The sequence below is a fragment of the Lynx canadensis genome, chromosome B4 (assembly GCF_007474595.2).
Source record: "Lynx canadensis isolate LIC74 chromosome B4, mLynCan4.pri.v2, whole genome shotgun sequence".
Classification (NCBI taxonomy): Eukaryota; Metazoa; Chordata; class Mammalia; order Carnivora; family Felidae; genus Lynx; species Lynx canadensis.
Genome location: NC_044309.1, coordinates 20,970,639 through 20,984,664, shown reverse-complemented (window position 1 = coordinate 20,984,664; position 14,026 = coordinate 20,970,639). Strand labels below are relative to the sequence as shown.

General features: G+C 46.5%; 1 protein-coding gene across 1 annotated transcript in view; it reads left to right on the top strand.

Annotated features, from left to right (window-relative positions):
* PIP4K2A (phosphatidylinositol-5-phosphate 4-kinase type 2 alpha) overlaps positions 1-14,026 on the top strand; it is a 192,109-nt gene that overhangs the window by 146,113 nt on the left and 31,970 nt on the right. The window contains 2 exon segments of the mRNA XM_030321096.1: positions 7,499-7,619; positions 7,622-7,644. Coding sequence (XP_030176956.1) covers positions 7,499-7,619; positions 7,622-7,644 — 144 coding nt within the window.

Sequence of the window (14,026 nt, the reverse complement as noted above, 5' to 3'; positions counted from 1 at the left end):
GACATAGCATGAATGGCGGGGGGGGGGGGGGGGGGGGGAGAACCCTAAGCAGGCTCCACGCTACCAGCGCGGAGCCCGACGTGGGGCTCAAACTCACAAAGGGTGAGATCGTGACCTGAGCCGAAGTCAGACACTCGACCGACTGAGCCCCCCAGGCGCCCCTCTTTCTTTCTTTTCTTTCTTTCTTGTTGGCGCAGTGATCTGTAAACATAGCCAGAGGCACAATAAGGATTACAGGTAATTTACCCTTTCAGAAACATTAAATGAAACGAGACTTTACGTTGAAGTATTAATTTGATGCTATATTAACTTGTCACTCCAAGCCTCTAGAAGAATGAGTGAAACATGATAATAACAGCAATTTCCAAAGCCAAGAGCCCAGGTTCGCACTTGCATGCAGAGCTATAAATATTGATCTGTTGCAGGACATCACTTAGAACCTTCTCGGCTGAAACCTTCAGTCGGCTGTGGGTCTTTTCATGGCGTTTCATTTTGCACGAGAGGAGCAACAAATTGGGGATTCATAAGACTTGCTATTCTTGTTGAGTGCCTAAGAGCAAAGGAGACGGAGACCTTGTTGTGGTTGTTTGGCTTTATAGGATTTAAAATTTCTGATTTCACCGTGTTGATTTATCATTGTGTTACAGTTCTAGCAAACCCGTAGCTATATAGGAAAAAGTTCTAAGGAAGAATGATGAAGAGATAAAATTTAGTTTTACTGGTTACCCCGTGGAATCCTTTATAAATTTTTGTTAATGTTTGTGTAGTTTTGAGAGAGAGAGAGACACAACACACAGTGTGAGTTGGGGAGGGGCGGAGAGAGGGAGACAGAATCTGAAGCTCTGAGCTGTCAACAGAGTCCGATGCGGGGCTCAAACCCACAAGACGGGAGATCATGACCTGAGCTGAAGTCGGCCTCTCAACCAACTGAGCCACGCAGGCACCCCTACAATTGCATTTTTTTAAAGTACTATTTATTTAAGTAATCTCTACACCCAACATGGGGCTTGAACTCACAACTCCAAGATCAAGAGTTGCATGTTTTTCCGACTGAGCCAGCCAGGTGCCCAGACAAATACATTATTTTTTTCTAACAAGTACATTTTTTTTTTTTAAACATATATTTATTTTTGAGAGAGGGAGACGACAGAGCGCAAGCAGGGGAGGGGCAGAGAAAGAGGGAGACACAGAATCTGGAACAGGCTCCAGGCTCTGAGCTGTCCGCACAGAGCCCGACACGGGGCTCAGACCCACAAACTGGGAGATCACCACCTGAGCCGAAGTTGGACACTTTGCCAAATGAGCTACCCAGGCGCCCCTCCAACAAGTACATTTTTTTTTTATTTTTTTTTTTAAATTTTTTTTTCAACGTTTTTATTTATTTTTGGGACAGAGAGAGACAGAGCATGAACAGGGGAGGGGCAGAGAGAGAGGGAGACACAGAATCGGAAACAGGCTCCAGGCTCCGAGCCGTCAGCCCAGAGCCTGACGCGGGGCTCGAACTCACGGACCGCGAGATCGTGACCTGGCTGAAGTCGGACGCTTAACCGACTGCGCCACCCAGGCGCCCCTACATTTTTTTTTAATGTTTATTTATTTTGAGGGAGAGAAAGTGCAGGTTGGGGAGGGGCAGAGAGAGAGGGAGAGAGGGAACCCAAGCAGGCTCCAGACTGTCAGTGGGAGCCCGATGCGGGGCTGGAACTCATGAACTACAGGACCAGGCCCTGAGCCGAAGTCAAGAGTCTGACGCTTAACCAACTGAGGCACTCAGATGCTCCCCAGCAAGCACATTTTTTTCAAAGAAGACATAAAAAAGTAAAATCTGTTAGTGTTGAAAACACAGTTGCAGACAAAAACATTGCCAGCAATATAAGTTTCTGAGAGTCCTCTTGAAAAAAAAACAGAAGCCACTCTGTGATAAATAACAGGTAACAGGAGGTATCCAGCCATGAAAACACAAGCGTGAAAAATACTTAATAAAAACAATATTTTAAAATGCAAACGTAGGTAATGCGGGAAGTGTAACACTGAGAATATAGACGCTGAGCCCAAGAATAACTGTCATTGTCTTAGCTCCATATAGAAAGCATAGTAGGAATTGATGGCAATTGAGTTCACTTTTTTAAACTTGGAGAGGACGTGTTCAGTGCCTATTCAGGTGCAAACTCAGGGTCATTGCGGAGTTGCACGCATTTGAAAGCCACCAGTGCGAGCGCCAGGGCGCCAGACCGAGCTTCTCCGAGGCGAGAGAAGAGCTAGGCTGCAGGTGACCCAGAGCAGCCGCTGTCATGCCCCAGATAGGAATGTCTCCGAAAAATGCCATATTTGAGACCCTGAAGGGATGGTGTACGTTCGGCCCTCGCTCTCGGGGAAGAATCCCCTCTGCTAGCTGATGCGCGCTCTTGCTTTCTGAGCCACGCGTGGATGATTAGCACGGCCAGAGGTTTGGTCCGTTGGTGGCCCCATCTCCCTCGGGACCTTGAGTAGCAGAGGACACAGGTTGCAGGCCCTTCCGACTTCTAGAAAGGAGTCCACCGGGCTCCGGCAGGTACCGCAGTTTCTGAGTCTGTAGATCGAGGTTGCAACAGAGCAGGTGGGGGACAGCCGTGTGCCCGGGGACGGCCCGCCTTGTAGCCACAGCCAGACAGTGGCTGAACGTGAAAGAAATACTTACACTTTTCTTAAGGAGTCGTCCTCAGAATTAAGTTGTTATTTCTCCGTTCTCGTCATCTGGAAATTAAGCCTGTAGAAGGGAAGGAGCAAAGGTTTCCTTAGATTATCTGGTGATTGAGTCAACAGTGTTAAAAAGAAATGAATACCTAGCAGATGCCGGGGGTGTTTGTAACTATTTAAAAAAAGAGAGAGAATTGGTTATTAAAGAAACGCACAATATATAGTGCCCCCAGTGCACGCCTTTCTTATCATTTTTGAAGCATTTTTGTCCACGTTGTGGTGTAAATTCGTCAATGGTGTTTAAGTTCTTGAAGGGAAAGGGCTCAGGCCTCTGATCCTAAAAGCAACATGACAGAGAAATGCAATTTGTTAGTGTTTATTTTATATTTACCAAAATATCGCCTAACTTTATAACAAATACATACACACATACATATGCAAAACTATTCATTTTTAGAAAGCCTTTGTTCTGTGAAGATTCATTGAAATTGGGAGTCCCCGTCACGTATTTAAAATAAAATCCAGGGGCGCCTGGGTGGCGCAGTCGGTAAGTGTCCGACTTCAGCCAGGTCACGATCTCGCGGTCCGTGAGTTCGAGCCCCGCGTCAGGCTCTGGGCTGACGGCTCAGAGCCTGGAGCCTGTTTCCGATTCTGTGTCTCCCTCTCTCTCTGCCCCTCCCCCGTTCATGCTCTGTCTCTCTCTGTCCCAAAAATAAATAAACGTTGAAAAAAAAAAATAAAATCCAGAGGAGTCAGGTAAGCTTCTGACTTCAGCTCAGAATATGATCATGCAGTTCGAGAGTTCAAGCCCCCATCAGGTTCCCATCAGGTTCCCTGCGGTCAGCACAGAGCCCACTATGGATCCTCTGTCCCCCGCCCCCCTCTCTGCCCCTCCCCCATTTGTTCTCCCTCCCCCTCCCTCCCTCCCTCTCAAAAATATAATAAACATTTAAAAATTTTTAAATAAATTAAATAAAATCCATTTCTCAGCATTTGGGGAACACATCAGGTGCCCTAGAAAGTCTCCCTCCCTCTCTACCCACTCCCTTTTCCGCCCCTCCCCCCAGGGTCTTGGTTTCATCTTGCTGTGGCCTGACTCCAGGGCAGTCAGTCCCCCCAAGTCCCATTCCCCTGGCCTTCACATTCTTCACAAAGACCCTGTGCCCTCAGTACTGTTGTCACCCCTCTTCTCTAAATGCAGAGGCACAGAGAGGTTGAGTGATTCCCCGAGGGTACACAGCTCGTGAATGTGGAACCGGACGGGGGGGGGTTAGCAGCACCACGCGGCTGAGTCGTGCAAAGGGCCCAGCTACAGCTCCGGCCGAGAATTGACAGTCTCCCGGATGTGGGATTACCCCAGGAGTTTGTGTGCGTGGTTTGCACACGCGACCACTGGTGTTGCCCTTGGTGTGCAGCATTTCCTGGGTCAGCTGGTGAAAACCCGAGCGGATGACCGTTCAGGCCCCTTCGTGCTGGCTCCCGCACGCAGCGACCCGCCTGCCAGACCGGCGGTCCCCCGGCCCCCGCGTTCGCAGAGCCGGCCGGACGTCCCTCTCCCGTAAGGAAACCGTGTAATCTCTCCGCAGAAATGCAGCTAGTGGGTAGAGTTTCTCTTCTGCCAAGTTTTGACCCATAAGTGCTTCCTAAACCTTTGTCACCGACTGTTGCCCTGTCGATCCTGGAATCTAATACGATAGGCTTGAATATGGGATGTGGTTCTGTGTCTGTCCCAGGTGTGCGTCAGAGAGCCTCAGAGACGAACGTGCCTTTGAGCGCAAGTGCGTGTAGAAGCTGGGAGATGCAGATCAAACTGATCTGATTTTTATATGCAGTAATTTATTTAATCGTAAAGGTAGAGGAATTGTAGGATGTCGTCTGCATGGGGCGGGGGGAACCTTGATGATTTCCTGTACAGCATTCAGAGTTTCTTTATCATGTTCATAACCTGAATAATAGTATCCACTCTGTTCCATGGTGCTCTGTGGGTTTACACGGATTTTTTTTTAATATTTTTAAAAAATTTTTAATGTTTATTTGTTTTTAAGAGAGAGAGATAGTGTAAGCAGGAAAGGGGCAGAGAGAGAGGGAGACACAGAATCCGAAGCAGGCTCCAGGCTCCGAGCTGTCCGCACAGAGCCCGACGCGGGGCTCGAACTCACAAACCGTGAGATCATGACCCAAACCGAAGTTGGACGCTTAACCAACTAAGCCACCCAGGCGCCCCCCAAAGATATTTTTTTAATGTTTATTTCTGAGAGTGACAGAGCATCAGCAGGGGAGGGGCAAGAGAGAGGGAGACACGGAATCCAAAGCAGCCTCCAGGCCCTGAGCTGACAGCACAGAGCCCCCCACACGGGGCTCGAACTCACGAACCGCGAGACCATGACCTGAGCCGAAGTTGGGTGCTTAACCGACTGAGCCACCCAGGTGCCCCGTTACACAGAGATTTTGATTAAAAAGACTTCATGTACTGGCAAGACTTGTAAAAGATGGGCCAGGACGAGAATAATCCGAGCAAACCCACCCCCCAGGGCTGGGGACATGCCCCCCGGGGCCTCCAAAATAGCGACGCAGAGCCTGTCTCAGAGTAGACGCCAGTCCAACGCCCGCCAGTGAGTTTGGAGGACAAAGCCGACAGGTGCAACGGTGAAGTCTCTTATGAGAGTTTTAAATGAGAAGAATCGTTACCATTACCACTGTCGCCTGCAGGAGGAGGAAGAACGTAGGGCAGCACAAGGCATTGTGTGAAGTGTTTCGAAATACTTCATCTCTAATCTTGACAGTAACCCTCCTTCATGGTAGGAATTACGGTGCTCATTTCCAGAAAATGAAACTAAAATGAAAAGTGATTTAATAGCTTGCCCAAGATCCCACAGCTGCTAAACGGAGACACCAGGAGGCATATACATTCTTTCCAGCTCCCACACCCATGGTCTTTCTACCACGTTCACACAATGTAGACTCCCGTAGTCTCCAGGTTTTTAAGGTTCCACCCAGGTCTTTCTTCAGAGGGGAGGGACAGCAGACCTTTTTATTTCTTTCAATCAGAGGTAAGAGGTTTTATTTTCAACCAATGGCTCTTTACCCCCTGTTTTGTATCCGCAAAACTCAAGTTAATTGCTGGTTTTTTTAAATGTTTATTTTTGAGAGAGAGAGAGGCAGAGAGACAGAGTGCAAGCGGGGGGAGGGGCAGAGAGAGAGGGAGACACAGCATCCGAAGGAGGCTCCAGGCTCTGAGCCGTCAGCACAGAGCCCGACGTGGGGCTCGAACTCACGAACTGTGAGATCACGACCTGAACCGAAGTCAGACGCTTAACTGACTGAGCCGTCCAGGTGCCCCCAATTTACTATTTTTTGAAAGGAGACAAATAGAAAATGTTCCACTGATCTGACTTCAAATTAAGAACAAATTCAAGTGACATTCTACTCAGAAAAATGTGTCAAATTAAAATGTGTGGCTCAGTTAGGGTCAGTATGGTAAAAAAACAAACAAACAAACAAAGTCAAGAGCATCTTTAAAACCCGCCCCAACTCTGGGTGGCACAAGTCAAACTCATTTTCTGATGCTGTCCATGTTTAATGATAACAATAAAGGTCTTTTTTTTTTTTTCTCTTAAGATGGTTAAATATTATCGGAGTTGATTATTGACAGTGCTTACCACTAAAATGTTTGAAAGGGCATTTGTTGTTATACAATGCCCATTGTAAAATGAAAAATGTCAAACGATATAATTTTTTTTTAAAAAAAGGGAAGAAAGCAAAATTACCCAAAATTCCACTATTAATACGTGGTGACCATTCTTCCAGGCTCCTCCCTGTAAATACGCACAACGTGTGTGATCTTAACAATTTTTACAATTTTGGAATCTTACTATTTGTGCTGTTCACGTCCTAGAGATTTCACATACATGTCAAGGACCTAAAAGAGCTTTTTTTGCAATATTCTTTCTCCCTTCATTTTAAAGAGAGGAAAAACCTAACTTTCCTTTGAAAAGTGCAGTGGGACCCATTTTATAAAGATCTGCTTTCAAGGAGAAGTGTCTCCATCTTGTGGCCCTTTAGAGGACAGTCACCAATACTTCTCGACTCCTGTTGTGTTTTTGCAACTTTAATCAGAAATGGCGTCAAAGCTTGGCCAGTGGCCTTGATGAGATCCAACAACAGGCCAGAGAATCTCCATCTGACCCGGCTATCGAGCAGGATCAAGCTCTCTGGCGTGGCACCTTCCCTTCATGCACTGCTCTGGCGGGCCGCCTAGCCCGAGACATCAGAGTGGTGGGTAAGAAACAAAAACTAAGACTAGAGCCAGCCGTCCCAGCTTCCCACACTGAGCTCTCTCCACAGTTTCCTCTTGAATCACAGCTCAACGCTGTACTTTAATCACACCGTTAAGAGAGCTGATCTTGGTGGCCAAGTGACTCTCCCTCAACCTCATGAAATCATCACCTGGGCTTCTGGGAAGGAGGCACCCTCCACACCTTAAGGAGGGTGTGATTTCTCTCTAGAGCATTAGCAAATAGGCCAGTCACTTGCCCTCTGGTCTAACACTACTATGTCCAAGATTGACTGTGCAAATTGGTTTGGAATGTTAGGAAAAAATACCTCTTTGGAGATAAAAGTTGAATTCTCTTATCTGTGTAAATGTGGTGAACACGGATCCTGTGTCAGGCAGTATAAACGTGGGTCATTTTCTGTAACTAGGACCTTAACGATTGGAGGGTTTCACTTTGTCCGCCCACCGTAGGCTGAAGAGTTACGGTTTACATCTGAATGAGCACCTTTGAGCGCATGCTTTGTTCCTGTCTCTCTCTCTCTCCTATGCCAGTATATAGTAGAATGTCATGGGATCACCCTTCTTCCCCAGTTCTTGGGCATGTACCGGCTTAATGTGGACGGAGTGGAAATATACGTGATTGTTACAAGAAATGTGTTCAGCCACCGTTTATCTGATATAGGAAATACGACTTAAAGGTAAGACTGTGTGAATTTTTATTAAGTAATTGACCAAATGCTGTAATTGATCCCGCCAAATGCTTATTTGCTGCTCAGAGCTTAACGCCACCAGGCAGTTAGCCCAACAGTGCTGTCCTTCGAGTTAAACAAGAATCACTTGTGGGCTTTCTCAGAAGACCGTTGCACGTTGGGAAGTAGCGCATCTGATTTTTTCGACAAGTTATTTGTTGAACACCAGCTAGGTGCCAGGCACGGCTTTGGCGCTGGGAACGGTGTGATGGACAGAACAGACCAATGCTGTCCGTACTCAAAGGAGCTGATATCGTGGTGGGTAAAGATGGACAGTAAGTAAAAGCAGTGAGTAAATCCCACAGCATGTTAAGAAGGGCTAAGTGCGATGGACAGAGGTAAAGAAGGGGAAGAATGGGGAAGGGATACAGCTTACACAGGGTGTCAGGGAAGGTTCACTGAGACGACATGGAAGCCGACCCGGGGAGGAGGGCGTGAGCTGAGAGAACGGCATTCCCGGCAGAGGCGCAGGGCCTGAGGCCGGCTGTTTCAGAGACCTTGAGGGACAGGCACATCACTGGAATTCTGAGTGGAGTGGGGTGAACCGATTCTTGGATCGCCGACCTAGGGGGAGAACGTCCAGGTTAGGAGCTGGCAAGCTGCGACCTGCCTGCGTGGGCAAATCCGACTTGGCCATTTTTGTAAATAAAGTTTTATTGGAACGCTGCCACGGCCAGTGTCTCTGTCTCACGGGTGGTTGTTTTTGTATTACAGCAACAGAGTTACCTTGTACCACAGCAACTGTTTTGGACCCCAAACCTAAAACAGTTGCCAGCTGACCCTTTTTAGAAAAAGCTGCCACCCTTTGGCCTTTACCAGGAGGAGCGCGATTTTTTTTTTTTTTTAAATCTCAGACTCCTTCGTTCTTAAAAGAGGACCCCTAATACAGCCCCTATGGAACGTCCTCAAAAAATTAAAATAGAATTGCCACATGACCCAGTAACTGCACTGGGTATTTACCCAAAGGATACAAGACACTAATTAGAAAAGATACGTGCACCCGGTGTTTCTTGCAGTGTTGTTTACCATAGCCAAGATATGGAGGTGAATGGATAAAGATGTGGTGTATTCACACACACACACACACACACACCACACACACTGGAATATTACTCATGCCATAAAAAAAGAATGAAATCTTGCCATTTATGACAGCACGGATGGATTTAGAAGGTATATGGGAAGCGAATAAGTCAGAGAAAGACAAATACCATATGATTTCACTCATGGAATTTAAGAAACAAAGAAAAGAGGGACCAAAAAAAAAAAAAGTCTTGACCAAAAAGAGCAAACTAATGGTTACCCAGAGGGGAGGTTGGGTGAGGGATGGGTGAAAGAGGTAAAAGGGATTAAAAGTACAGTTACCACGATGAGCACTGAGTAATGTATATAGAAGTGCTAGGTCACTGTGTTGTACATCTGAAACTAACGTAACATTGTATGCTGGTTATATTGAAATTACAATTTGTAAAAAAGAGGACCCCAAAAAAGCTTTTGCTTCTATAGGTTATATCTACTGCTATTTAATGTTAGAAATTAAAATAAAATTTTTCTTTAGGGTTTATTTTGAGAGAGAGGAGAGAGAGACAGAGAGAGAATCCCGAGCCGGCTCCTTACCGTCAGCATAAAGCCCAATGCCAGACCCAAACCAGAAATCATGAGATCATGACCTGAGCTGAAATCGAGAGTCTGACGCTTAACAAACTGAGCTCCCCAGGCACCCCTGAAATAAGAGATTTTTTTTTTAAATTTTTTTTTTTCAACGTTTATTTATCTGTGGGACAGAGAGAGACAGAGCAGGAACGGGGGAGGGGCAGAGAGAGAGGGAGACACAGAATCGAAACAGGCTCCAGGCTCCGAGCCTCAGCCCGAGCCTGACGCGGGGCTCGAACTCACGACCGCGAGATCGTGACCTTGCTGAAGTCGGACGCTTAACCGACTGCGCCACCCAGGCGCCCCTTTTTTTTTTTTTTTTTTTTAAATTTTTTTTTTTTTGAAATAAGAGATTTTTAAATGCTTGCTTCATTTAAAAATAAAAGACTATTATTACATGTTAGCATGTTTTTATGAAAAATAGCTGTATCTTACAAATCAAAAAATTTAGTGAGACAGATGGCCTTTTTTTTTTTTTTTTTTTTTTTTACATTTTTTGCAAATCTCCTAATATCTGACTTAATCTGAGACAACTGGAATGTCATAGCTGGTTGTGCTGTCAGCCTGCTAACGATGTTACTTGATTGAAGTGTATGAAGAAAGTCCCGACCTTACAAGATAACATGGTTGGAAAGCGGGAGGGTGGGTGTTTTAAGAACTTTCTCAGAATTTGCAGAGACTCTTCTTTGATATTCACCAAAACTTGACAAGTAGTAATTTCTTAAAGCTCAGTTACAATGTGGAATCTGAAATCACATCAGTGAACTTTCTATACTTATTTCTGCATAATCTACAGGTGCATTTACATATAGTGGTCCGAAGACATCATGCTTTGGTCATTTGGAACAGATGGTTCACTGAGATTTCGTGCTCTTCCAGATATTGACACATTTCATTATACAGTTGTCAAGGAGTCATGGGGCACCTGGCTGGCTCAGTTGGTTAAGCTCTGACTCTTGATTTTGGCTCAGGTCATGATCTCACAGTTCTTGGGATCCCGCCCCCCATTAGGCTCCGAGATGACAGCACAGCTTAAGGTTCTGTCCCTCCCTCCCTCCCTCCCTCCCTCTCTCTCTCTCTCACTGTCCCTTCCCTGCTCATGGTGCCACACATGCTCTCATGCTCACTCTCTCTCTTTCTCAAAATAAATAAATAAACTTAAAAGTCACATTAAGATCACCACAAGTCTCATCAGGAAAGTCTTTAAGTCGGGAGAAGCTGTCATACTCACAGGGATGGATAAAAGTTTCTTCAAACTCTGATTTCCACTCAAAAGCTCAAATTTTACCATCGGCAGCAAGCCCTGGGAACTGTTTCCTGTGATGTGCCAGCACGCAGCACCCCACCCTTCCCCCCCCCCCCGCCCGCACATAGGGAGCCCCGCAGCTTGTTCTTCTTTGAGCAAATACCTACCAAATGTCCAGATCAGAGTAAAGACATTGCCACTTGATCTTCCAAGCAAAAAATGTTGTTGTGATGGAAAAAAGTGGCTAGTTGAGCTCATAACTCAAAACCACCACAAAAATGTTCTTTTTTAACGTTTCTTTATTTTGAGAGAGAGCGCGTGCGCACGTGCACGCGTGAGCAGCAGCGGAAGAACCGAGAGAGGGGAAGAGGTAGAATCCCAAGCGGGCTCCGTGTTGTCAGCGCAGAGCCTGACGCGGGGCTCCGTCCCACGACAGTGAGATTGTGACCCAAGCCGAAGTCAAGAGTCAGACGCTTAACCCACTGAGCCCCCCGGGCAGCCCCCGTCACAAAAATATTCTTAAAACATTTCTTCTTGATAAACGGGAGTGTTTTCTATATAGTCCCACAAAGAATACTGAAAAGGTATTGACTCCACGGTCAAGGATTTACTAACTTCATTGCTTCAAGGACATGTTTGTACATACATGTAATATGTATATTTTTGTATGTATTTACGACAGACAGTATCGATGAGTACCACTGATGCCACTGGGATTTATGCTGAGCTGCCCACGGTTGTACCCGTTATTTTTTTCAATATCCATGCAAATATCAAGACAGTGAAAAAAGTAGAACGTGTCTCAATGTTATTATAAAGATAGTTTTGACTCTGCAGACCATGAAAGGGTCGCGGAACCCCAGGATGCTCAGCACACTTTGAGAATGCTAGTCTAAGGGAGACAAAGTGGTTTAGGCTGATCTCCTGCCCTCTGGAGTTCGGATAAACTGTATAAGCTTCCCAAGTACAGCCTTCCTCTGTCCTGCCTCCTAGTTGAGGCAGTTTTGTTCCTGGAATTGCCCCTGGTGGAGATCCCAGCCACCCTCCAGGGTTCCTTGTACCTCTCTCCTCCCGAAGCTTTTGCAGTGCTCCTTAGAGGAAGGAGGACTCCATTCACTGGCCTGACTCCCCCATATAATAAGCCAGAGTGACCTCTGAAGCCACATGTCCTGGTTTTATCACTTGTCGGCTGTATGTGGGTTGCTGAACCTTTCTTGAGCCTCAGTTTCTTCATCTGTAAACGGGGATAATTTTACCTACCTTTGCTAGGTGAGGAAGGACCCATATGTATATATTGTATGTATATGTATGTATACATATATGTATATATACGTATATACATATATGTTACATATGTATACGTATACATATATGTATATATGTATATATATGTATATATGTTATGTCCAGCATAATGTGTAGCATATGGGAATTGGTCAGTGAATTTGGTTGTGACTTATCCATTCTACCAGTAAGTGCCTAAAGGCAAATTTTGGGTCCTTTTTATTTTTTATGCCCCAGAAATGCCTCAGATAGTGCCTCATTCAAGCAAGCACCTAGTAAACCTAGCTTGATGTAAATTATACTTATAGCCTGGATATTATAGTTGTAATTTGACTTCATAATTTCATCTCCCTCCTTAGCTCGTAGAATAATAAATTCTGTTCTTGCCAGGACTTTCTGTTGTGACGGAACCTGGACATCTGGCATCATCATTGTGGCTCACACTCTGGCCATGACTTAACCTTATTTTCTATTCTGTTTTTTATTTTAAGTTAATTTAAATTGGGTGAGGGTCCCCCCCCTCCCCGCCCCACTCCCGGACTAATGATCTGCATTTACATAGAGATGAAGCTTCCCTGAGACTCAGAGCCAGGTAAATTCTGTTACAGGGGGAATAATACACCACACAGTGACCAGAAACTTGGCTAAAGATACAAAGAGGAATAAGCAGTTTCTTCCTCTGACCAGTAAGCGTAGACCGTGCTCAAATATTGCAAATATCCTGTCTTGTTGTTGTTGTTTTTTGAATTTGAGAACATTCTTTGTTAGAAACCAGTGTGTAAAGGAAGGTATTTGTGGTCTGTATTCAAGAATCCCTGAAGAAGGGCAAACAGGCCATTGCAAGGGGCAGCGGCTGGGTTTGTGCAGAGGAGTACGTGCTGTGGTTGTGGAAAGGGGCCCCAGGTTTTCCTTCTGAACCACTCACCTTGTCATCGTTTCGTGGGTCGGCTTTGTGCTCCCCTGACGCATCCCCGAGAAACAACTGAGCATTTCCCCTGGGCTGACGGCCGGATCTCACACGTCCACCGGACCCGGGAATGCCAAGTACCAGGGGGGTGGAGAATTGGCCCCGGGGTGGTGGGGACTCCAGCCTGGGCCCCCGTCCCCAGTATCAGGAGACTCCTCAGTCTGAGTCTCCTCATCTGTGAATTACAGGCTACTTCTTTTTTTTTTTTTTTTAAAATTTTTTTTTAAACGTTATTTATTTTTGGAGAGAGACGGAGACAGAACATGAGTGGGTTGGGGCAGAGAGAGAGGGAGACACAGAATATGAAGCAGGCTCCAGGCTCTGAGCTGTCAGCACAGAGCCCGACACGGGGCTTGAACTCACAAGCTGTGAGATCATGACCGAGCCGAAGTCGGACGCCCAAACCGACCGAGCCACCCAGGCGCCCCTACGGGCTACTTCTAATCAGTGCTGAGCTGCTTGGATGCAAGATGTCACGGAGTAGTAAATTTTGATTTGAGAATGGGCCAGTCGAGAAGCCCACTTTAACTTTCCTCAAGTCACAGATAAGTTCTCTTAATGGTTGGCTAGGCAAGTATTCCAGGGCAATAAATGGGGGTACAAGAGGTGATCGGGTAAGCGCATCACCGCTGACCTGAGTGGGGGGAAGGGAGAGCAGGGAATCGGTCAGGATCTTTCTCCAGCCATCGATTCAGGAACGCCGGGCATCGATCGCTATGTGAGATCCTGCTGTGGCCCCTGAGGAACACCAGGAATGAACAGTTCTTGTTGTGATGACAGAGCTCGGAGCACCAATGCAGCCGAGCAGAAATTACTGGAGTCAAGAACTGTGTTTTTCTTCCACTTTCCTACCTCTGTGCTCGGCCGGAGCGCCTGGCACAGAGTGGGGTGCGGGTGAATGTGTGGGTCTGAAGGGATTCCCAGAGTGAGGGGGCCCGGGAGGTACACACGGTTTACTCACGTAACGAGGAAGACATTTCTCGGAAACGGACAAAGACGGGCAGAGGGCCAGGCGCGCCCATAGCTGGAAGACGTAATGTGGGGGAAAGGGGCATTCCGTGCCCCCGTGGCCCCTGCAGCCACTTAGTGGCCCGCTTCCCCTTTGAAGACCGTTAAGACCAACCATTTCTGGCAGTCGGGGCCAGAAGCAGAGCGCGGTTTGGATCCAACTTTGAGTGATT